This window comes from Arvicanthis niloticus, chromosome 24, assembly GCF_011762505.2.
Source record: "Arvicanthis niloticus isolate mArvNil1 chromosome 24, mArvNil1.pat.X, whole genome shotgun sequence".
NCBI classification, from domain to species: Eukaryota; Metazoa; Chordata; class Mammalia; order Rodentia; family Muridae; genus Arvicanthis; species Arvicanthis niloticus.
In genome coordinates, this window is record NC_133432.1 from 24,349,897 (window position 1) to 24,373,299 (window position 23,403).

Here is a 23,403-nt window from a genome sequence, read left to right on the forward strand (position 1 = left end):
TCATCAAGCCATCAATCCGATGATTAGGACAGAGCTCTCGTGACCTAAGTGTTTCTGTACACAAGGTTCTAGACACAGCCAGGATTGTGTTTGCAAACCTAGACCTCTCAATCCAGTCAGCCCCCAGTACCCACACGGTGGCCTACAACCATCTAGAACTCCAGTTCCAGGAGATCAGATGCCTCCTTTCTGGCCACCATGGGTACTGCGCACATGTGGTGCACATACTTGACACACAGACAAAGTAGTCATAAAAACCTTTAAAAATAAATTTAAAAGAAAAAAATAAGAGGGTTTAAAAAAAAAAGATGGTTTACAGAGCCCTGCTCATGAGACAGGCTCGGTTCCTAGCACTCACGATGGCTTACAGCTTGCTCTAACTCTGGTGCCAGAGGAGTTATGCTTCTGGCTTCGGTAGTCATTACACACAGATGGTGCAGAGATATACATGCATGTAGAACACGTATACCCATAAAAATAAACCATTAAGAGAACAACAGGAGGACACCTGGGAGGAGGCAGGTGGCTTGCTTCACCCAGGGTATCATGAAAGCTAGAAGACAGAGCGCATACACAAAGCTTTCACTGGGACAGAATGAACAACCAAGATAATGGCTTAGCAGGGTTTCCAGGTGTTGAATGCTGAGGCTTGGGGGTTAAGGACCAAGGAGACAAACACAACCATGTACAGATGGCAGCTGAACAGAAGCCCTGGTGACATGCAGTGGGTACGAATGAGCTGCATGGCCAGGCTGACCAACAAGTAAAACAGGCTTTAAGGAAAACTCAAACATAAGGATGCCCCTTTTTGTACACAGGTGACTACGGTCAAGGGCCTTTACTTTGCATTTTAGTTCATTGAGATGGGATCTCATATATCCAAGGCTGGCCTAAAACTCAAGGTGTAGCCAAGGATGACCTTGAGCTTCAGATCCTCCTGCCTCCGTGTCTACCACTGCCAGAGTTACTGGGATGCATCACATGCTGTTTATAGGATGCTGTGGTGTGAATCAAACCCCAGTGGGTCTTAGTTAGAGGTTTACTGCTGTGAACAGATACCATGACCAAGGCAACTCTTATAAGGACAATGTTTAATTGGGGCTGGCTTACAGGTTCAGAGGTTCAGTCCATTATCATCAAGGCAGGAGGAACATGGCAGCATCCAGGCAGGTATGGTGCAGGAGGAGCTGAGAGTTCTATATCTTCATATGCATATGCAGGCTGCTAGCAGAATACTCACTTTCAGGCAGCTAGGACTAGGGTATTAAAGGCCACACCCACTCTAACAAGGCCACACCTACTCCGACAAGGCCACACCTCCAAATAGTGCCAAGCATATACAAACCATCACAAGGATTTCATGGATTCTAATCAAGGACTTGACCAGAGCTATATAACTGGCCCCTTTGTTTTCCTAAGGACTTTAAAAATTAAGAACATTTTTAGTTGTGTGTTTGTGGTGACAGAAGTATAGAGATGAAGCCAGAAGAGGGTGTCAGATCCCCTGGAGCTAGAGTTACAAACATTAGTGAACTCCATGATGTGGGAATTGAACTCGGGTCCTCTGGAAGAGCAATAACTGTTCTTAACCACTAAGGCATCTCTCCAGCTCCTCAACTCTTCTTCTATTTCAAGTCCACAAAAAATGTTCCTATTGTAAGCCTAAGACTAGCCCTTACAGAGGGGCAGCATCCGCCTGGGTGAAGGGCCCTGTAGCTGCTGAAACAGCCATTCCTTCCAACACCAGCCAACTGGTTCCCATGACAGCCTGCATGTTGACCCCTCAACTTTAACCTGCAGCCTTCCAACACACCCCATTTCCTCTCCCATTTTAGGGTTTGAATCTGAAATGTCCCCCTACAGGCTCATGTGTTGAACATATGGCTCACAGCAGGTAGCACTGTTGGGGAGACTGGAATTTTTTAAAGAAGTGGGGCCTGAACAACAGAAGTAGGTGGCTGGGGTTAGTCCTTTAAAGGTGATAGTACAGCCCTCGCTAATACACTCCTGTGTGCTCACATCCCATAATACACTCCTGTCCCTCACATCCTATAATACACTCCTGTCCTCACATCCCATAATACACTCCTGTCCCTCACATCCCATAATACACTCCTGTCCTCACATCCCATAATATACTCCTGTCCTCACATCCCATAATGCACTCCTCTCCTCACATCCCATAATGCACTCCTATCCTCACATCCCATAATACACTCCTGTTGTATTATGTATGTGCTTCCTGTTGCATCCTGCTGTCTGACCTGCCAGGATGGGAAAGGCTCTTCCTCTAAGCTCCCACCACTATGAACGCTGCCATGGCAGGACTGGAACCCTCTGAAACTGAGAGCCAAGATAAATCCTTCCACCTTTAAGTTGTTTCTGTCAGGTACTTGGGGCAAGACTTTGCTTTCCTCCACAGCCCACACAAGCTGCTACCACGCTCTGCATTTTGTTTATTGCCATGTCCCTCCCTGAGGATAAGCTGCACAAAGCAGAGACTCTTCTGCCCACGTGACTGAGTGTGCCCCACGCCTGCACTTAAGGGGCTCGTAAGTACCTGTGGAGAGAACAAGTAATAGGAGCGGGGTATAGCAGGCAGTCCAGGAGACCATAATTAGTGACTAAGGTACCAGCTATTTCCCAGCCAAAGGATCTATCTGTTCAGAAAATACTTGCCAAGGGCTGGGGAGCACTCAGTGGGTAAAGTGCTTGCCTGACAAGCGGACGACCTGAATTCAATCCCCAGAACCCATGTAAAAACAGTGAGCATGGTGTCGTGTCCCTGTAGTCCTGGCGCTGAGGAAATGGAAACTGGAGGACCCCTGGGACTCTGGATGGCCGGTCTAGCCTTGGAAAGTTCCAGGGTGAGAGATCCTGGCCCAATCATAAGGTGGAGCTGGGTGTGATAAGCACAGGTTTAGTCTCAAAACTCTAGAGACTAAGGCAGGCAGACTCTGTAAGTTCAAGGCCAACCTGATCTACAAAGTGATAGCCCCATCTCAATAATCAGACAGACAGCACCTGAAGAACAAAGACATTTTACCTATCCTCTGTCCTTCCCATGAGTGGACACACAGACACACACGTCCCAGGTGGGACTGCCTTCTAAAGTGTGTTCCACTGGCTACTTGCTTTTTTTTTTTTTTTTTTTTTTTTTTTTTTTTTTTTTTTTTTTGGTTTTTTTGAGACAGGGTTTCTCTGTGTAGTCCTGGCTGTCCTGGAACTCACTCTGTAGACCAGGCTGGCCTCAAACTCAGAAATCCACCTACCTCTGCCTCCCAAGTGCTGGGATTAAAGGCATTCGCCACCACCGCCCGGCTTACTTGCTTCTTTTATGGTCGAGAAATGATCAAGTCAAACTTTTACAAGACATCCATTCTTTAAAAAGGCAGAAAATAGACTTTATTCCAAAAGACCTTTTCAAACACTGTTCTGAAAGAAAAAGACAAGCTTTCTTGAAAACAAGTATTTTCTCAGCTTCTGAGGCTTCCTACTCCACGGCCAGCCCTTTAGCCAAGATTCCACAGCCCTCAGCCCACAAGCATTTGGCCTGCACATTCTTTCTTCAGGAGCTTCTGGGCTGTTCAAAGCCAGGCAGTGAGAAGTTCCAAGGCTGGGATACTGCAGACCTAAGCGGGAGGCTGGCTCCCACTGGCCGCTCCATGAAGTCTCAAAGCCAAGGCATTCTGGGTTCTTGGACTGTGTCCTTCTGGGAACTTCTGGGATGACAGCTGATCAGAGAGGCCCTAGCTGCAGTGTCAGCTGGCTCTCTTGCTGAGCTGAGACCCAAGTTTGTCCTCGTGTGACAGGGCACTACAAGTTCTTCTGAGTGTCTTGTCATGTCTCTAAACTCTTAATATCAAATGTGTCATGAACAATGAACATAAGAATAGCATCTCAGACAAGACGCATCCGCAGATGCTACCCATGTGTTACCTGGAAAAGGAATCTGCCTGGCCACCCAAGGTCTTCATGCCCTGGCACTCCTCAGGAACATGCCAAGGCAACAGTAGTTGAGTTCATCAGTTAAGAGCCTTAGCGGGGAAGGTCCTTGTCCACAGATTCCTAGTGTAATGTCCCCACTGAGGACACAGAGGCCCTGGCCCTCTCCCAGCACCTTCAGAAGCTCTGCTGGTGGCCACACCCTGCCTCTGGCAAGCTGGTGCTGTCGGTATGGCTCACAGGCTGGGGCCAGCCTGGGATAGGCCCAGAGGGAGGCTCAGATGAATGACTTGGCTAGAGTCACCATGTGATCCACTCCACAAGCCACGTCCACAGGCTCACCGGGCATCGTCACCTGGAAAAGAAGCCATGGACACAGTGAGGGAAGGACAAACAGGCTCTGGAGCCCTGCAGGGGGGGTGGGGGATGGGAACACACAATTTATATAACTCAGGCTAGCTTCCAATTCCCTGTGTAGCTGAGGCTGACCATGGCCCTCCTGCCTCTCCCTCCCAAGTGCTGGGCTTACACACACGTAGTACCACACCTGGTTTATGTAGTACTGGAGAGAGACTCTCAGGCTGGGTATGTGTTAGGCAAGCAAACTACCAACTGAGCCTCAGCCTCAGCCCCCCCTCCCTAGGTTCTTTGCCCTCTGTGGGTGTGGCTGTATCCCCTGGAAATAGGATGCTCACACCCATCCACAGCTCACTAGTATCAGGAAAAGGCTACCCTGCCTCTCTGCCCAGCAGTGACATCAGCTCTAGTAGCCACCCTAAAAAGGTGGCCCCGGGGAAGGACAAAGATGCTCCAGGTACCACTGACCGCCTGTGACCATGGCTCCCAGATTCCCTGCCTGGAGGCTGAGTGTCCTGTAACCTTCACTGGGGGTCACCAAGTACTTCCCAAGAGTGCAGGAAAGGCCTCCACCCGGTGGATCTAGTATGGGAACAGGCCACAGAGCTACACTGGGCCTTCAGAGGCTGGTCCCTTCAATCCTCATTATTTTGTTCTTTAATTTTTATACTCTGTGTGTGTGTGTGTGTGTGTGTGTGTGTGTGTGTGTGTGTGTGTTTGAGGTCAGAGGACAACCTTCAGGAGTTGGTTCTTCTCTCTACCTTGTGGATATTGTACATTAGATTCAGGTAGCAGTCAAGCTTGGGTGTCAAGTGCCTCTACCCAGTGGGCCTCACAAACTCTTAACAATTTTTTTCCCCTTTTCTTGTTTTGTTTTGTATGTGGTATATATGTAGAAATGCACTGCATACGATGTGTGGGGAATGCAGTGTGTACGGTATGGATGGAACGGAGTGTGTGGTGTGTATAGAATGTACTGTATATGGTGTGTATGCTGGCTAGTTTTAGGTCAACTGGACACCAGCTGGAGTCATCAGAGAGGAAGGCGCCTCAGTTGAAGAAATGCTTCTATAATACCTGCCTGTAGACAAGCCTATAGGGCATTTTCTTAATTAGTGATTGATGGGGGAGGGCCCAGCCCATTATGAGTGGTGCTATCCCTGGGCTGAGGTCACAGACAGACAGACAGACAGACAGATGCGTGCGCGCACACACACAAAGAGACAGAGCAAGCCAGCCAAGCAAGCCATGAGGAGCAAGCCAGTAAGCAGCACCCCTCCATGGCCTCCGCATCAGCTCCTGCCTCCAGGTCCCTGTCCTGACTTCCTTTGATGATGAACAGTGATGTGCAAGTGAAGGCCAAGTAAACCCTTTCCTCCTCAATGCTTTGCTCATGGTGCTTCAATGTAGCAGTACCGACCCTAACTAAGGCAGCGCTTGCAGAATGTACTGGGTGTGGTATATGTACAGTGTTGTGTGGAGGGGGTATGTATGTGTAGTGTGTACACAATGTAGTGTGTTTGTGCAGTATGTGTGGGGATTATGTAGTGTGTTATGTATATGTGTGTCTGTGGTGTATGTGTGTGTGTATGTGTAGTACATGTAGAGTGTGTGGAAAATGTTATGTGGTATATATGTATACTGTGCTGCACAGGGTGTATGTGTGTGTGTGTGTGTGTGTGTGTGTGTGTGTGTAAACCAGTGGTTGGTGTCTTCCTCTGTCACTCTCCACTCTGGTTTTGGTTTGGTTTGTTTTGGTTTTTTGTTAGACAAGGTCTCTCACTGAACCTAGAGAATATGGTTTCAGTTAGACGGGCCAGAGAGCAAGCGCCAGAGATCTGGCTGCTTTCACTCCTGTGGGCGCTGAGTTAAGACCACACTGTGTCCACCCCTGTGAGTACTGGGGCATAGACTGCACCACTGAGCAGAGCTCTGGGGAACCGAACTCATGCTCACACAGCAAGCTCTTTACCCATGAGCCATCGCCTCAGCCCCTGTTCTGGTTTGTTTGCTTTAGAGACAGGATGTCACTATGTAACCCTGGCTGGCGTCTGCCTCCTGAGTGCTGGGATTAAAGGTGTCACCGTACACTGCACTATGTTAGCTTTTCAGATAGGGTCTCACTACATGGCATGGGCTAGCCTGCAACTTGCAGCATTCTCCTGCCTCAGCTTCCTGAGAGCTGAGGTGCACAGCACCATGCCCACTTTCTCTTGTTTGTCACTGTTACTATTATCATGAACAAGCAATGCTGCTGTCCTATAAAATGACACTCAGTGAAAAACAGCGACCATGGCTGGGGATGTAGCTCCCTGGGTAGAGTGCTTGCCCAGCATGCATGAGGCCCAGGGTTCAACCTCCAGCCTTATAAATCAGGCATGGAGGTCCATGCCTCTCATCCTATCACTCAGGTGATGGTGGGGAGACAGGTTGAAGCAGAAGGGCCACACAATGAGTTGAGGATAGCCTGGGCTACATGACTCCCAGTCCAAATAAACAAATAACCAGGTGTTAAGACCCTCTTAATAATAACCCCATCACACTATGCCCTGCACCCAAATGACAACTACTTAAACCACATCTCTTGCCCTCACAGGCTCTGAATGCAGAAGGGCACATGCCAGCCCTGTGCCTCCCTAGGCACACTCTGCATGACTTTGCCTTCAGACCCGCACCCAGCTGTGGATTCAGGGATCAGCCAGCCAGGACCCTAGTCACCCAGCTTTCCTGTGACTGCCTGGGCAATTTCCTGAGTTCAGGACGAAATGAATTCCTGCAACAGGTGGTCTGGCCTAAAAGCACCGAAGTGGCAGGTGAAGTGGCAGGTGCTGTCCATGGAGCTTCAACTCCGTTAGGGGCTGCTGGCGACAGCAAATGAAGGCAGGAACCACGCCATGCTGTCTTGCTGCCTCCCCAAACAAGACCGCCTTGGCAAAAGCTGCCACACAGACCACTGAGCAAACAGAAGCAGGTCCCAGGTGACAGAGGTGCCCTAAGCCGGCCCCAGAACAGCAGTGACCAGCTGCCCCATGGTGGCCTAGCCAGGTGGGCTCTTAGCAACCTCCAAGGCCGCTTGAGATCATCTGTTTACCTTGCCTTGCCTTGTCGGGTCATCTGCAGCCAGCCCACTGCACTTACGCACCCAGGTGCTCTTCCCCAGATGCTCCAGCCATTAGAGCCGATGCACAGGAAGCTGTTTGGTTTGGGCCTGCTGGCCAGGACCTACAGCCACAAGGACCTCTGAGAACAGAGGTGGCTACTGAGACTCCAGTGCCCCCTGGCGTGGGTCTCTTTCAGGTCTCCAAAATGACTCCACAATAAGCCTGTCTCTGGTCATGTGGGGGTGTTGGTCTCTGGGTCGAATGTAGACCAGGCTGTCCTCAAAACTCCCTTTATATCTGAGGATGACCTTGAACTTCTGATCCTCCTGCCTCCACCTCTTGCCCTTAATTCTTGAGAAATCCTGTGCCCCATCACATCTGGTTTATGTGGTGCTAGGGATCTAATACGGGGCTTCTTTCATGCCAAGGAGAGAATGAATCTCACTATTAACCCAGGTTGACCTAATCCTCCTGCCTCAGCCTTCCAAGTGGCTAGGACCGCAGGTGTGCACCACCATGCACAACAGTGAAAAGGTGGTGGGGGTGAATCTAGCTTCACCTATGACTTATCTGTGTGACCTCATAGGATCCACCTCAGGGCTCACAGCTCACACTGGACAAGGGCTGTGGCACGGGAACCCACACCAAGTGTGCCCTGAAGGCCCGTATGTTGAGAACTTGATCCCCAGCGTGGTACTACTGGGAAGTGGCAGGAATCTATAGGGGTGGGGCCTGCCGAGAGGAAGTTAGGCACAGGTGATGCCTTAGACCTTCCACTGCTGTGCTCAAACACCCATAAGCAACTGGGAAGGCAACTTGGCTTATGCTTCCATGGCAGTCCATCGCCGAGGGAAGTCAGTCAAGGCAGGAGCTGATGCAGATGCTGTGGAAGATGCTGCTTACTGGCTTGCACTATGGCCTGCTCATTCTGCTTCCCTCTGGTCCTTATGCTCATTTCACATATGGATCACCAGTCCAAGTATGACATCACCCACAGTGGGCTGGGCTCTCCCACACTGATCACTAATTTAAAAATGCCCTACAGGTCTGCCTAAACTACCTTATGGAGGCAATTTCTCACCTGAGGTTCCCTCCTGTACCCCTCCAGCACTGAGCATGCCTCTGAAGGTAATAATGAGACCCCAACCCCTTTCTGTCCCTCTAATTTCCAGCCTTGGTGACACATGTCCCCTGCTATGTTGTACTGACCAGCCTGAGGCTCAAAGCAATGGTGTCACCTGACTCCAGATAAAACTTCTACAATCAGGAACCAAATTAAACATTGTGTTTAATTGGATGACCCCGGCCGGGCGGTGGTGGCGCACGCCTTTAACCCCAGCACTTGGGAGGCAGAGGCAGGCGGATTTCTGAGTTCGAGGCCAGCCTGGTCTACAAAGTGAGTTCCAGGACAGCCAGGACTACACAGAGAACCCTGTCTCAAAAAAACAAAACAAAACAAAACAAACAAACAAACAAAAAAAAGGATGACCCCAGGTATTTTGTTACAAGAATGAGAAAACTGATTAACCTGTCAAGCCCTCACCTTCATCCAATCAGAAGATGACAAGGGACAATGTTGTTGCCTGGCAGGAGCCCTTGGGGCTCACCAAATGTACAAGAGGGTAGATGACCAGGGTGCTGCCAACACAGTAGTCACTAGGGCTGCCAGGCTCATTCCTCAACAGGAAAGCGGATCAGGAAGCCCATGGGCAGCAGGGTCCCACTCCTCTGGCAGTGTGAGTCAGAGCAGAACGTGCAAGCTGAGAATGGGGCATCAGGCTCTAAACTCTTACCCAGTGCTATGCTTTGCCAAGTCACCTCAGCAGGTAACCAGCTGTGATGGTTAATCCTGATTTGGAATGGCAGGCTTTAGAATCACCTAGGAGACACAAGTCCCAGGTGGGTTAATTGAGGTGAGAAGACCCATCCGGAATGTGAGTAGTACCACCCATGGGTGAATGAGCAGGAGACAGTGAGCTGACAGCCATCCAGCTTTGCTTCCTGACTGTGGATGCAACGTGACCAGCCGCTTCACCCTCCTGCCGCCATGCCTTCCCTGCCATAATGGACTGTACCCTCAGACTGTGAGCCAGAATCAACCCTTCTTCCTGTAAGCTGCTTTTATCAAAGCAACAGGAAGAAGGTAATCCACCCACAACACTCACAGGTGGGTGACAGGCCTGTGGAGCACTCCCACTGTTTTCCAAGCCTGTGCTCAGAAAGGAGGAGGGGAAGGGAGGGAAAAGGGAGGGAGGGGAGGGGGAGGAGGGGGTGCTGGCTCTTGCCATTCTCAGAGCCTAAGCTGTTGTTCACTGCCACTGCCTGGCTTGCTGACATCTGCAGCCCGGGGAGGCACACAGGCAAGACCACTGTTCGAACATCGCCCATACACAATCTCTTTCCCTAAAAGAAGTCTCCAGCCAGGGGATACATGCCTTTAATCTGAGCACTCAAGAGGCAGGGGCAGGTGGATCTCTGTGTCAACCTGGTCTACATAGCAAATTCTAGGTCAGCCAGGGCTACATAGGGAGACCTTGTCTATGGATGGATGGATAGATAGATTGGATAGATAGATAGATAGATAGAATAGATAGAATAGATAAAATAGATAGACAGACAGTGTCATCTTTCAACTTAGACTCCTCCAGCCTCCACATGCAGCTTTTAATAAAGGAGCCAAGTGAGTGCAAGAGATGCAGGGGACGAGACCAGCCAAATGGCTAGGTTAGTAAGGGCACTTGCTGCCTGGCCTGCTGAGCTGAGTTCAATTCCTAGAGCCCTCCTAGAACCCACATAAGGATGTAAGGAGAGACTCAACTACACAAAGTTGTCTTCCGACCTCCACACATGCAGCATAATACACATGTGCACTGCCAAGACTCCCACATAATAAATAAAGAGATCCATAAGAACTGGGGAGGGGGCACAAGCCTTTAATCCCAGCACTCAGGAGGCAGACGTGGCCAAATGTCTTATGAGTTACATAGAGAAACCCTGTCTCAAAGAGGGAGGGGGTCCATAAGAAATCCTAGCCCACAAGGACCAGGGTGTGGGTCCTCGACAAGTAAACCTTTATTCTAGTCAATGATATGCGTGTTTTGAGTTTTTCTAAGTGATTTTTAAGAAAAATCTTTTATAAGTGTGGGGATGTAGCTCAGTTGGTAGAGTGCTTGCCTGGCACACACAAAGCCCTGGGATTGAATCCCAGCACCACAAAAAGCAAGCAGGTATGGTGGTGGCTATCAGAAGCTGTGCCCAGGAACAGAGGCAGGAAAGTGCATCATCGAGCAAGTGCCAGGCCAAGCACCACTAACACCACACGGCTAGGCACCTGTCAGTGCTCTGAGGCTGCTGGGATGTCTTACAGTGATACCCAGAACAGATACCCAATGCACAAGACTCTGGATTCCATTCTCAGCACGTACAAAAGCACCTTAAAAATCAAGCTGAGGCCAGGCAGTGAAGGTGCCTGCCTTTGCCTTTAATTCTAGCACTCGAGAGGCAGAGGCAGGTGGATCTCTGTGAGTTCAAGGCTAGCCTGGTCTAAACAAAACAAACACAAAAATGAAAAAAAAAAACAAACAAACAAACAAACAACAACAAACCCAAGCTGTCTGAGGCAGGCGGATCTCTACAGGTTTAAAATTACCTGGTCTACATAGCAGGTTCCACACCAGCTAGTGCTACCCAGGAGACCTTGTCTCAAACACATAATGGCTCCACCTTGGACAAGCACTCCTCCAGCCCCCACCTGTATGCAGCCCAGCTGGCTTGCCTAACTGTGTCTACCACAGCAAGGAAGCAGAGGCTTTTTTATTTTTATTTTTATTTTTTATTTTTAAGGAGTTGAAGATTTAGCTTAGTGGTAGAACCAGGCCCTGGGTTTGGTCTTAGGATCCAGGGGAAAAAAAGTTGGGGGGGGGGAACGACATAAAAATACCAAAAATAAGCAAGGTAACTAAAGTTTTTATTTATGTCTTTGTACATATGTACACACACGTGTGTGCCTGTGTATGTGTGCGTGCGTGCAATGTGAGTGCAGTAGCTACAGACACAGAAGAGGGAGGGCATGGATCCCCCCGAGCTGGAGTTACAGGCAGGTGTGAGCCATCTCATGTGGGTGCTGGGACCCCACCCTCTGGGCGCACAGCGAGCACCCTTGCCCGCTGAGCCCTCTCTTTTCTTAGGGGCATCTTTTCACGTTGTGCTTCCTAGTGTTTACTACACCAGCTCTCATGCAACCCAGGTTGGCCTCTAACTTGCCATTGTAGCTAAGGATGACCTTGAACTTCTGATTCTTCTACACCCACCAGTCTAGTGCTGGGATCAAAGGTCTAGGCCACCCCACTAAGTTTCTGTGGTGCTGGGGATGGAGCCCAGGAATTCGTGCACACTTGTGGGCAGAGCCACATCTCTGGCCCAGCTGGTAGCTTCCTCCAGGGACGAGAACACTGAGTAGGCCACTCCGTATAACCTTGCATGCAGCAGGTGCCAGAGGCGCACTGACTGCACAGAGCAGAAAGGCTGAAGGCCTGCACACATGGAAGCTGGCTACACCAGCTGCTGCTGGTCACCTCCACTCAAGTCTCCCTGGAGCCCATCCTTGACTGTGGGACACAGTGAACAGGAGGTCTTGGATGCTGTCCCATATTTGGTTTTGCTTCCCAAAGCTAACCCATCCTTTCGGACACCCTCTGCATCCCACCTCTGCGTGGTCTTACCCTCCATGGGAAGTACTGGTCTTCCAGGCGTCCAATCCCCAAGCACCCTCGGATGTTCTTGCCCCAGACAAACAGCTCACCCTTATCTGCAAAGGAAGGAAGACGGCTTGGCTGGAGCTACACGAGGAGCAGGCCATCAAGAGGACAGAGCCTACTGCTCAACTCAGCCTCTCAACCATGGCTTCTCAAAGGGCACCCTAAAGAACATCCCTTCCCCAGACCAAGTCCCAGGCCAGGATTTCTGACAGCCAGCCTAGGGAAGACGAGCCTTTCTGTGGAACAGGTCTGGGGCTCCTGCGCACAGCCCACTCTGCTCACCTTCATCTGTGCTACCACGCACAGCTTCATCTGACCCAGCTCCGCCCTTTCTCACCGGCAGTGAGACAAGACAACCAGTTCTGCTTGGGTTTCTGTGTGTGGGTGTGTTCTGTGAGGAGGCACACAACAACTGGGATCCTAACCGTGGGTCTGTCTGTGTGCTGGGCACTGGGGACAGGACAGCAACTGAACAAACATGCTTCCTGTCCTCATGAACTTGACCTTGTAGAAGAGCCAGAAAGAAACAAACTAACCGATACAGAGAAAACTTTACTATTGACCCACTACTCTCACTGGCAGAGTCTAGGCAGCCATTCCTCAACAGAGCCACACCCCAGCCCCTCACTGGGGGATTCTAGGCAGGGGCTGAGCCATATCTTGAGTCAAAAAAAAAAAATTTTTTTTTAGTTTTAGAGAGATGCTTATTATAGATTCACAAGTGGAGCTTAAGAAAGTGACAAAGAGCCATGCCATTTGAGTAGGCGTAGAGGTCAATTACGTGGCAGACTAAAAGTACCCAAAAAAGGCTCTGATGTCAAGAAAAAGAAAGGGTATGCCTTTCTCTCAAGAAGACTTCTAAAAGGCAATGAGGCAGAAACTCCCTGGGAATCACTATGGTGACATGCACATAGTACTGTGCTGTCCAGGGGCCTGAACCAGGACACTGCAGTGGTGGAAGGCCAGAGTCCAGGCGCCTGTGGAGCAACTTGGTATTTCATGGCTCTACAACCTGCCCAGCCTTCAAGAGCCAAAAGCCCGCCACCGCTGTGGTCATCCCTCCCCAGCATGCTGGATGGTCTGTAAGGTGGGCGGGCCACTTGCTACCCACACACTCACTTCTGCATCACTTGTCCATGCACAGACCAAACCTCTCCTGGTTTTCACCAAACCCTTCTCCCCACCCACCCCTCAAACAGGTGCCTCCTGTGAGATCACACTGCACCATAAGCCTGACCACAAACCAAAGAACTCAACCAAAATGGCAGCATGAAAGAAGGTGCATGCTATATGATACAAACTGGACTACCTCTGCCATGGCCTCCCTCTTTACTTATTCTGGGAAGACATACGCCTATTGGATGGATGATGGATGGATGATGGTGGTAGATGGATGGATGATGGATGGATGGATGGATGGATGATGGATGGATGATGAATGATGGATGGATGGACAGAAATGGATAGATGGTAGACTAGAGGGAAAGACAGACAGAAAGATGGGTGGATGGATAGATAAATGGATTAGTTTGATGACAGAAGCTAAGAGTTCCCAGCTTAAGAAGGGACAAATTTGGGCCTGGCTGTCCAGCCAGTAACTTACTGGTGAGTGCAGCAAAGTGGCTAAGCCCACATCGGATCTGGGAAACCTGGACTTCAGGATTGAACTCTGTCAAACCGAAGAGCGTAGGTGGGATCATTTCTGGAAGAGCCGTTTCCAGGAGGTTTGGTCCTTTCCCAAGAATCCCATAGCCCCAGACGAAAACGTGTCCTTCTTCTACAACAAAAACAGTGGTTGTGAGTCAAGCCAAGCAGAGCCCTCCCTTGCCATGAAAACTATAGGCATGGGGTGGGAGGGTCAGGTGGTAGAATGTATGCCCAACATGCATGAAGCCCTTGGTTCTGACCCCAGACTACAGAAACCAGGCATGGTGGAGCATGCCTGTAATCCCTGAACTCAGAGGTGGAGGCATGAAGGTCACCTTGGGATACTGAGACCCACTATGCTAGCAGGTTGAAAATAATCCTCTCCCTGACTTGCCTGGGAAGTCTGACTAGGGAGAAAGCCAATCTTAGAGCAGAAACAACCCACTTCTTGAGGGGAATGAAGGGAGGGTATCCATAAAACCCACTAGGCACATAAAAAATGTGGACACTTCCCCCAGCAACAGCTCCAAATTTCACACTGATCAGGGAACCGTCCACACAAGCCATTCCAACCAAATCCTTGTGTTTTTTTTTTTAGAGTGAGTACACTGTCATTGTCTTCAGACACACCAGAAGAGGGTGTCAGATTCCATTGCAGATGGTTGTGAGCTACCATGTGGTTGCTGGGAATTGAAAATTGAATTCAGGACCTCTGGGAGAACAGCAGTCAGTGCTCTTAACCGCTGAGCCACCTCTCCAGCCCCCAACCAGATTCTTAAACCTCTTAGAAATGCTTTTTAACTTGTATTTAGGGGATCAGCAGTTTAAGGGTTTGTTTTAGTTGTCTGTTTGTTTGTCTAGTTTTTAAGATTCATTTTATGTGTGTGAGTCTTTTGCTCAAATGTATACCTGTGCATCACATGGGTGTCTGATGCCTGAGGAGATTAAAGAGGTATCCAATCCCCTGGACTAGAGTTACGGATGGCTGTAAACTGCCATGTGGGTGCTGGGACTTGGACCTGGATCTTCTACAAGAACAAGTGCTCTTAACCACTTGACTCTCTCTCAGATTCCAGGGGGTTTGTATTAAGACACAGCCTTGCTCTGCAGTCCACGCTGACCAGGAATTTCTAACTCTCTACCTAAGCCTCCTGGGTGAGGAAATCAGAGCCCTATACCACGTCAAGCTTCCTTTTCTTCCCTTCCTCCTCCTTTCCTGTCTTCTCACCACCCTCCACCATTACTTACTTACTTTTGGTTTTTGAGGTTTTTTTTGTTTTGTTTTGGGGGTTGTGGGGTGGCACAGTGCTTGGACACTATCTGGCTTTTCTAGCATGGGCTCTACCACTGAGCTACTCTGCAGCCTTGGCTGTAACAAGTGCAATCCTGCTGCTAGGGACTGAGCCCAGGAACAGAGCAGATTTTTCACACATGAGAGCCTGGGCATGTAGCTCAGAAGTAAAGCATCTGCCTAGACACCCCTGGTGTGCATAGGGGCCTAGGTCTGATCCCCAGCTGCAGGATCCATATCATGAGCTACGAACCTGCTGGGAGCACCCCTACCTGGAGTCACTGAACTAATACACAGCCCCACAGTCACGCTCCCTCTGCAGGCTGCCATCTGCAGTCTCTGAAGCACACAGCTGTCCCCTTCCCTCTCCGATCTGCCCAGTGCTGCCAAGAAGTGGCTCTCACCGTTCAATACAGCACAGCCTGTGCCACCACAAGCCACCTGCTTCACCTTGCCTACTCCGGAGAAAGGCAGGCACCGAGGGACATTCACCTGCACCAAAGACAAGGGTGGGCACAGTTAGGACAACAAAGCAGCCAGAAGCAGAAAGAATCCTTGACTGGAGTCCCAGGTCACTTACGAACCTCACAGAGGTCTCCCTACACTTCCTAAGAAGGGCTTGGGACACAGAAGGAGCCAGCTGGTAATCACACTCAGCACCTTGTTTTATCTGAGCTAGACCAAAGTGTAGAGAGGATTTCCAGGAGTCGCTAAGAGGCTGACCTGGCAGGGGTCAGGGGGAAGGTGTCACTTTTCCTAAGCTCTGAAGGGTAAGTAGAGGTAGCCAGGCAATGGGAGACGGCAGTATCCTCCAGTGGGAAGAGATATGACAAGGGAACAGGACAACTCCAGCCTATGTGTGGCGGCTCATGCCTCTCAACCCAGCACAGGAGGCAGAGGATCTCTCTGGGTTGGAGGCCCTGTCTAAGTAGAGTCCCAGGCCAGCCAGTGTTATGAATTAAAGCACTGCCCTTTAGGAGAGAGGGAAGGGGGTTGGGCGGAGGATATAAGCATGGTGGCACACACTTTTAAGCCATGCGCTCAGGATGCAGAGGCAGACAGATTTCTGTGAGTTCAAGACCAGCCTGGTCTACATAACAAAGTTCTAGACCCATTAAGGCTACATAGCGAGACCCTGACTCAAAAGAAAAGAAAAAGAAGAAAGAAAATGTTTTTTAAGAGTGTTGTTGGGGGCTGGAGAGATGGCTCAGCGGTTAAGAGTGCTAACTGCTCTACCAGAGGTCCTGAGTTCAATTCCCAGCAACCACATGGTGGCTCACAACCATCTGTAATGGGATCTGATGCCCTCTTCTGGTGTGTCTGAAGATAGCTACAGTGTGCTTACACACATAAAATAAATAAATAAATTCTTAAAAAAAAAAAAAAAAAAGAGTGTTGTTGCTTTTTCAGCTCACCCAAGTTCAGTTTCCAGAACCCACTTCAGGCAGCTCACAACTCCCTGTACTAGCTCCAGGGCCTCTAACACTCTCCTCCAGCCTCTGAGGGCACCTACACTCACACGCACAGACACAGCACATACACATAAACCCTTAACCAGACAAAGACAACGAACAGGAAGCCAGATCACCCAGGACACTGGAAACCACTGTGTGGATACAGTCCTTGTTGTGAGTGAATCTGAAATGACCCCGCAGGCTCATGTGTTATGCTGGGATGTTGTTGTTGGATGTGTTGGATGGTTTTGGTTTTTGGTTTGTTTGGTTTATTGTGAGACAGGAACTCTCTATATAGCTTTAGCTGTCCTGAAACTCATTACGGAGCTGGCCTTGAACTCACAGAGATCCTCATTGTCTCTGCCTCCCAAGTGCTGACAGCAAAGGCCTGCACCAACCACCACATCCCCGGCTCAGCTCATGTTTGGAAACTTATTTCCCAGCTCGTGCTGTGCTGGAACACGGTCCAAGAATGGAACCCTGTGAGGAGAACTCTGAGAAATAGTGAGAAAACTCCAATGAGATAAGAGTCTTGTGACATGATTTCTTCCAGACAGCCTGTGTTCTGGGATGTGTTTGTGTGCGCCTACCAGGTGTAGCAAATAGGAATGACTTTACTTCAGCTGTTGTTATTCATGTGGCTCTATGGAAAAACATGGTTTGCCAGGTGCAGCTTGTCCTTGTGATTGGACACTTCACTCAGGCAACTGGTCTCAGCCCTCAGGGTATGAACTGTCTGATGCTCTGAATAAAGCAGGCTACTGCACACGCCTTTACTCTAGACTTGTTCACCAGTTCCACTCTCCCAGGCCATGCTGCAGACTGGACTGGTAAACACTGGTGCTACTTTGAGAGCTGAGAACTTTTAGGAGATGGAACCAGGCTGGGAGAAGTAGATCACTGGGGGCTTCCCTTTGAAAGTTACAGCCTGACCTCTGGGTGTGGTGGCTCACACTTGTAATCCCACTACTCTGGAGGCTGAGTCAGGATGACTGCCTGGAGTTCTCACCTAGCCTAAGCTAGGTGAGACCCTGGCTTGATTGATTGGTTTATAGATAGATAGATAGATAGATAGATAGATAGATAGATAGAGACAGACAGACAGACAGACAGACAGACAGACAGACAGACAGACAGGATTGATTTAGACAGAGAGAGCTGGTGAGATTGCTCATCAGGTAAACCCAAGCTTGACTATCTGAGAATTCCAGGAACCAACATGTTACAAGGACAGAACTAACTTCTAACCTGTCCTCTGATTACACACACTAAACAAACAAGTGTAAAAAAGTTAAAATAAGATGGGTGTGAGTATGCACACCTTTGATCCCAGCACTCAGGAGGCAGAAGCAGGCAGACTCTATGAGCTCCAGAGACCAACCTAGTTTACATAGCAAGTTCCATGACAGTCAGGGCTACACAGTCCTGTCTCGCAACAACAAAATAAGGTATCAAAATTGTATTGGCCACTTCCACAGTGCCTTCCAGGGATCTAGGCCTCCTGCTATCTACACCAATGTGTGACCTTGGGCTAACCCTGGTGACTTGCTTCTACTGAACAGAATTCCAGAAGTGAGGGACCCATCACTTCCAAGGACAAATGATCCAACCCTGGACTGTCTTGCTGGCTTTCTCTGGCCTTCTCACCTGCTGGTCTAATGGAACCAGTTGCCACGCTGTTCATACCCCGTCTCCTCCAGAAGCCCACGTGGCTAGCAGAGAGACCCCAGGGCCTCGGTCTAGCACCCTGACAACTGTTGGCAGAGTAAGGCTGGAGGCAGCTCTTTTCCACAATGACTACAGTTTTACCAGCCCCAGCTTGCGTGGGTTCCTGACCCACCATTACATGAGAAACATATGCTAAGTGTTGGAAATGCAGCTCAGTGGTACAGCAAGCGAAGCGCCTAAATGTACTCAAGGTGGCACCGTCCCCCACAAAACAGTACCACAAAAACAAAAGAGGCCAGAGCAGAGAAATGGGACAAGAGATGTGACAATGGGAGCCATTATTGACTCTGGAGGAGGACAGAAAGATGCTACAGGAACTTGGAAGAAAAATCCTTTGGGAGACGGGGTGGCTGTTTGCTTGCTTGTTTGTTTATGTTTTATTTTTTTCAAAACAGGGTTTCTCTGTGTAGCCCTGGCTGTCCTGGAACTCAATCTGTAGACCAGGCTGCCCTCTAACTCAGAGATCCATCCACCTGCCTCTGCCTCCCCAGTACTGGTATCAAAGGTATGAGCCACCACAGCCCAGCTACATTTAATTTTTATTTTATTTACCCACTTATTACATGTGTATATACACATACACACATGTACATGCACACGACACAGCACAGTGGAGGTCAAAGGACAACTTTCAAAAGTCAGATCTCTCTTTTCATTGAAGCTCAAACTCAGGTTGTTAGGCTGGTGGCAAGCGCCTGTACCTGCTGAGCCATGTCGCTAGCCTGCAGCCTTTGCGAATGAATCAAAAGCTATTACACTGCACACAGTCTGTGTTGGTGAATAACAATGTTTAGATTATACTTTCATTATAAGGAACTTGGTCATCAGCAAGTGACGTCAGTGATGAATAGAAGTGTATTAGTTATGGACTGGGGGCCTGGCTTGCTATGCAAGTATGAGGACCAGAGTTCTAGCCCATCCCCAGACCCCAACACACAGAAGGCTGGGTGTGAGCATGTGTGCTACTGTAAGTGTATTGGTTATGGACTGGGGGCCTGGCCGGCTATGCAAGTATGAGGACCAGAGTTCTAGCCCATCCCCAGAACCCAACACACAGAAGGCTGGCTGTGAGCATGTGTGCTACTGTAATCCAAGCACTGGGAAGGTAGAGAGACGGGCAGATCCCAGGAACTGGCTGCCAGCCAACCTCATCCAATGAGTGAGCCCAGGGCCCAGTGAGGGACCCTGTCTCAAAAAGTAAGGTGGATGGCTTCTGAGGTATGACAACTGAAGTCCTCTGGCCTATACACACACACACACACACATACACACACACATACACTACCACCACCACCAACAACAAAAAGGAAAGATATGAGTTATAAAACAATCTCTACTTTTTGTTTATGTTCAAAATAGTCCTTACTAAAATGCTATGAGCCAGTTGGGGAATGGCAGCACACACTTGGATGCCAGCACTGAGGAGACTGGCCATGAACCGAAGGCTAGCTCAGTCACCGCTCTTAGGTTTAGATCTGCATGCTCTGGAGCCTACATTTTTGACTTGTTGAGATAGGGTCTCATGTAGCCCAGGCTGACCTCCAATTTACTATGTAGCCAAGATGACTCTGAACTCATGATCCTCCTGCCTCCACCTCCTGAGTGCTGTGGTTACAGGTGTGCATCTCCACACCCAGCTTGGTTTGCCATTTCACTATACAACCCGAGCTGACTGCATGCACCAAGCCTGGCTGCATGCATGCTGCACCAAGGGAGAGGCACTCTGACATTGTGGGTGCATGCGTACACTGCCTCATATTCATATCCCTGTTTGGAAAGGTGGGTGAGGGGCAAACTTAATGCACTGTCTTAGCTGGAGGTGCTAGACTTCCTTGAGATGGCTGCACTCAGGAGGAGGAAGAAGAGGAAGAAGGGGAAGAAGAGGAAGAGGACAAAGAGAAGGAGAAGGAAGAGGAGGAAGAGGAGGAGGAAGTAGACGAGTGCTACACGTCAAGGCCAGCCAGATCTGTACAGCAAAACTCTGGGGGGGGGGGGGGGGGAGAGAGAGAATGGCGCACGCCTTTAATCCCAGCATTTGGGAGGCAGAGGCAGGCAGTCTGCCTGAGTTCGAGGCCAGCCTGGTCTACAGAGTGAGTTCCAGGACAGCCGGGGTTACACAGAGAAAATCTGTCTCCAAAAAGCAAACAAACAAACAAACAAACGAATAAAACCTGTCTCAGAGCACACATGAAATGTGTGCTGGGGAAAGGGCAGGTGGTTAAGTGCTTACCTGCAGGCATGAGGACTGGAAATTGGATCTGAAGACTCACATAAATACCAGATAAGCTGGTTGTGACTCCAGCCCCTGAAGGCCAATATAAGGGATACTCAGAGTGAGCTGGCCAGCAAGACAAACCATACTGACAAACTCTGAGTTTGATTAGGAGTCCCTGCCTCAATCAGCATGATGGACTAATTAATAATCAAAGATGGTTGCCAACATCTACCACAGGCCTCCTCATCCATGCTCATCCACGCACACACAAAACATGCATGCATCACACACACACACACACACACACACACACACACACACACACACACACACTGAAAAGCATACAAAACTAAAACACTGTCTTAAAGCAGGGCCAGCTGGTCACTTTGGCTTTCCATCGTCTTCTTTTGGGGCTGGAAGGAGACGACAGAGCAGAGGCAGTATGACACCCGGCTACACCTGAAGCACACCTTTCCACTGAGCTCAGTTCCCACTGCCTACGCACCTGTGTGGAGTCTGTGACTGAGGCCAACTGCAGGTACTCAGAATTTCCCCAGCCAAAGACACCTCCATCAGCGGACAAAGCCAAGCAGCAGTCACCATAGGTGGCAACCTGGACAACAGTCACTCCAGCAAGGTCTCCGCCCAGCTTGCTGGGTATGCTGGTGATGTTGTAGTGACCCAAGCCTAGCACAGGAGGAAACAGTGCGTTAACTCATAGACACAGGAGACTTAGGGAAGGACAAGTTCATGGGTGGCACTCTGCCCCAGAGAAGACAAAACAAAATAACCCATAGCTGGCATATGTTAACACCCTAGGAATTTCTAGGTCTAAATCAAGATGACTGGGGATGAGAGATCACGAGTTCAAGGACAGCCTGGGCTACACCGTGAGTCCTAAGCCAGCTTGGTCTATACTGTAGTTCCAGCACAGCCTTAGAAACAGACCTTCGACATGTGGTGGTGCACACCTTTAATCCCAATACTCAGGAGGCAGAGGCAGGAGGCCTCTGTGAATTCAAGGCCAACTCGGTCTACATAGTCAATTCCAGGACAAGCGGGACTAAACAGAAAGACCTTGTTTCAAAAAGGAAGGAAGGAAGGAAGGAAGGAAGGAACGTAGGTAGGTAGATCCTCAAACAAAACCCCCAAAAGTTAACTTAGAAAACTTTGGAAGATAAAATAACACAATATGATCAAGTTTACATGAATTATAAGCAATTACTGTCTTTCTTCTTTTTGCTGCTTTTTGGGTTGCAGTGGTCGGGGTGCAGCTACATCCCAGTCCTACGGGAAGCATTTTGTACCACACTGGGCTTGCTAGGAGATAAGGAAGCCAGGCCCAGTGGCGTGCACCTGGAAGTTCATGTACTCAGCAGGCTAAGGGAAGAGGTCACCCAGACAGCACAAGACCTTTACTGGGCAGTTGGCCAAAGCACGGCACTGAACCACAGACTCCTGGGTAAATCAGGATCTCAGCTGCAGTAGCTCTGGCAAGAAGCCAGGGTCAATGACCCGCCTTCGAGTAGAATGGGCTCTAATGCAGGTCCTGAAGGTTCCCACAAATTAAACTCAATAAAACACAAGTTCATAATCCAGTCACTACGCCCCTGAGGGAGGGGGTACTAGCAGAGTCCACAGAGGCAACAGGCCAGCCTGCTCCTCCAGACTCCGGGCAAGGAAATGAGACCCAGGGCTCTGTTACTGACAACAGTGCACAGGAGACTCTGACACCTTGGTTCGTTTCTATGGAAACCAGCAGCAAAAGGAACAGGAAAAGATGCAAAAGATGGCATTCCCCAGAAGACCCAAATAGAAACCATGAACCCTACAGCCCACAACAGCCACAGAGGCCACAGGCCAAGATCTTGCACCTCCCCAGAGGGCCAAAAAACACCTACCTGTCTGTCCATCGGCTCCCCATCCACAAGAATAGACTTCACCTTTATCTGTGAGGAACAGGCTGTGGTCCTGACCGCAGACAACCTGGCAGACACAGAGACAGGGTGCTGTTGGAGCCAATGCAGTCAGGCCCATGCAGAGGGCGCTGGATCAGGGGCTCACCCCAGTTCACCTTCACAGGTTACCCTCTCTGAAGCCATGCAGCCCACCCTTGCCACCCCTGCCCTCACTGAGACCAAGTGCAGATACCCTAAGGAGCAAGGCCAGCAGCTCTCCCTCCTCAGCCCCACACTGAACGCCTGCCTGCCCTCCCCACCTCTGTCTACTCTGTGACCTCCGTCTCTCCCCTTCATACTTCCCTGTAGGGCACTGTCCACCCCAAGGCTTTCCTGCAGCCCCACACAACCTTATGGCCTGTCTACAGGCCAGTAAGACACCACACTCCTTTCCTAACTCACAGGACAGCTGTTCGGCCAGGATCTGTGCTAAAGCAACAGTCAAGACCCCCCCCCCCCCCCAGCATAAACTGAAGTGACTGACCCAAAGCCACTCTGCACGTGGAGGAGCAGGGACTTGAACTCACACTCATCGACTATGAAGCCAGCTGAGAACTCGCCTCTGCTGCAACCTCACTTCTAACCTGCTCTGTCCCCATCACTTCTACCCTGCTCCTATATTCTAGCATCAGTCCAGGCCTGTGGTGAGTTAATCTCTACTAATCTCTTCAGCCGGTGTGCTGGCTGGTTTTAGGTCAACTTGACACAAGTGACAGTAATCAGAGAAGAGGGAGCCCAGTAGAAGACTGGGCTGTAGCAAAGACTGTAGGGCATTTTCTTAATTAGTGACTGATGGAGGAGGGCCGAGCCATTGGTGGGTGGAACTACCCCCAGATGGTGGTCCTGAGTTCTATAAGAAAGCAAGCTGCGCAAGCCACAGGAAGCAAGCCAGTAGGCAGCATCCCTCTATAGTCTCTGCATCAGCTCCTGCCTCCAGGTTCCTGTCCCCA

General features: G+C 49.8%; 1 protein-coding gene across 5 annotated transcripts in view; it reads right to left on the minus strand.

Moving 5' to 3' along the window:
* Positions 1–3,375: 3,375 nt before the first annotated feature.
* The window catches only part of Rcc1l (RCC1 like), a 30,651-nt gene continuing 10,623 nt past the window's right edge, over positions 3,376–23,403 (minus strand). For 4 of the 5 annotated variants that reach the window (XM_076923072.1, XM_076923073.1, XM_076923074.1 and 1 more), the window contains exons 6-11: positions 22,397–22,481; positions 21,001–21,182; positions 15,503–15,590; positions 13,764–13,937; positions 12,125–12,210; positions 3,376–4,300 (exon numbers count right to left, since the gene is read on the minus strand). In XM_076923072.1, coding sequence (XP_076779187.1) covers positions 4,223–4,300; positions 12,125–12,210; positions 13,764–13,937; positions 15,503–15,590; positions 21,001–21,182; positions 22,397–22,481 — 693 coding nt within the window. In that variant the 3' untranslated portion in view covers positions 3,376–4,222. Of the gene's footprint in view, positions 4,301–9,196; positions 9,283–12,124; positions 12,211–13,763; positions 13,938–15,502; positions 15,591–21,000; positions 21,183–22,396; positions 22,482–23,403 lie in introns of all 5 variants that reach the window. The other variant, XR_013107082.1, reaches the window with a different exon arrangement.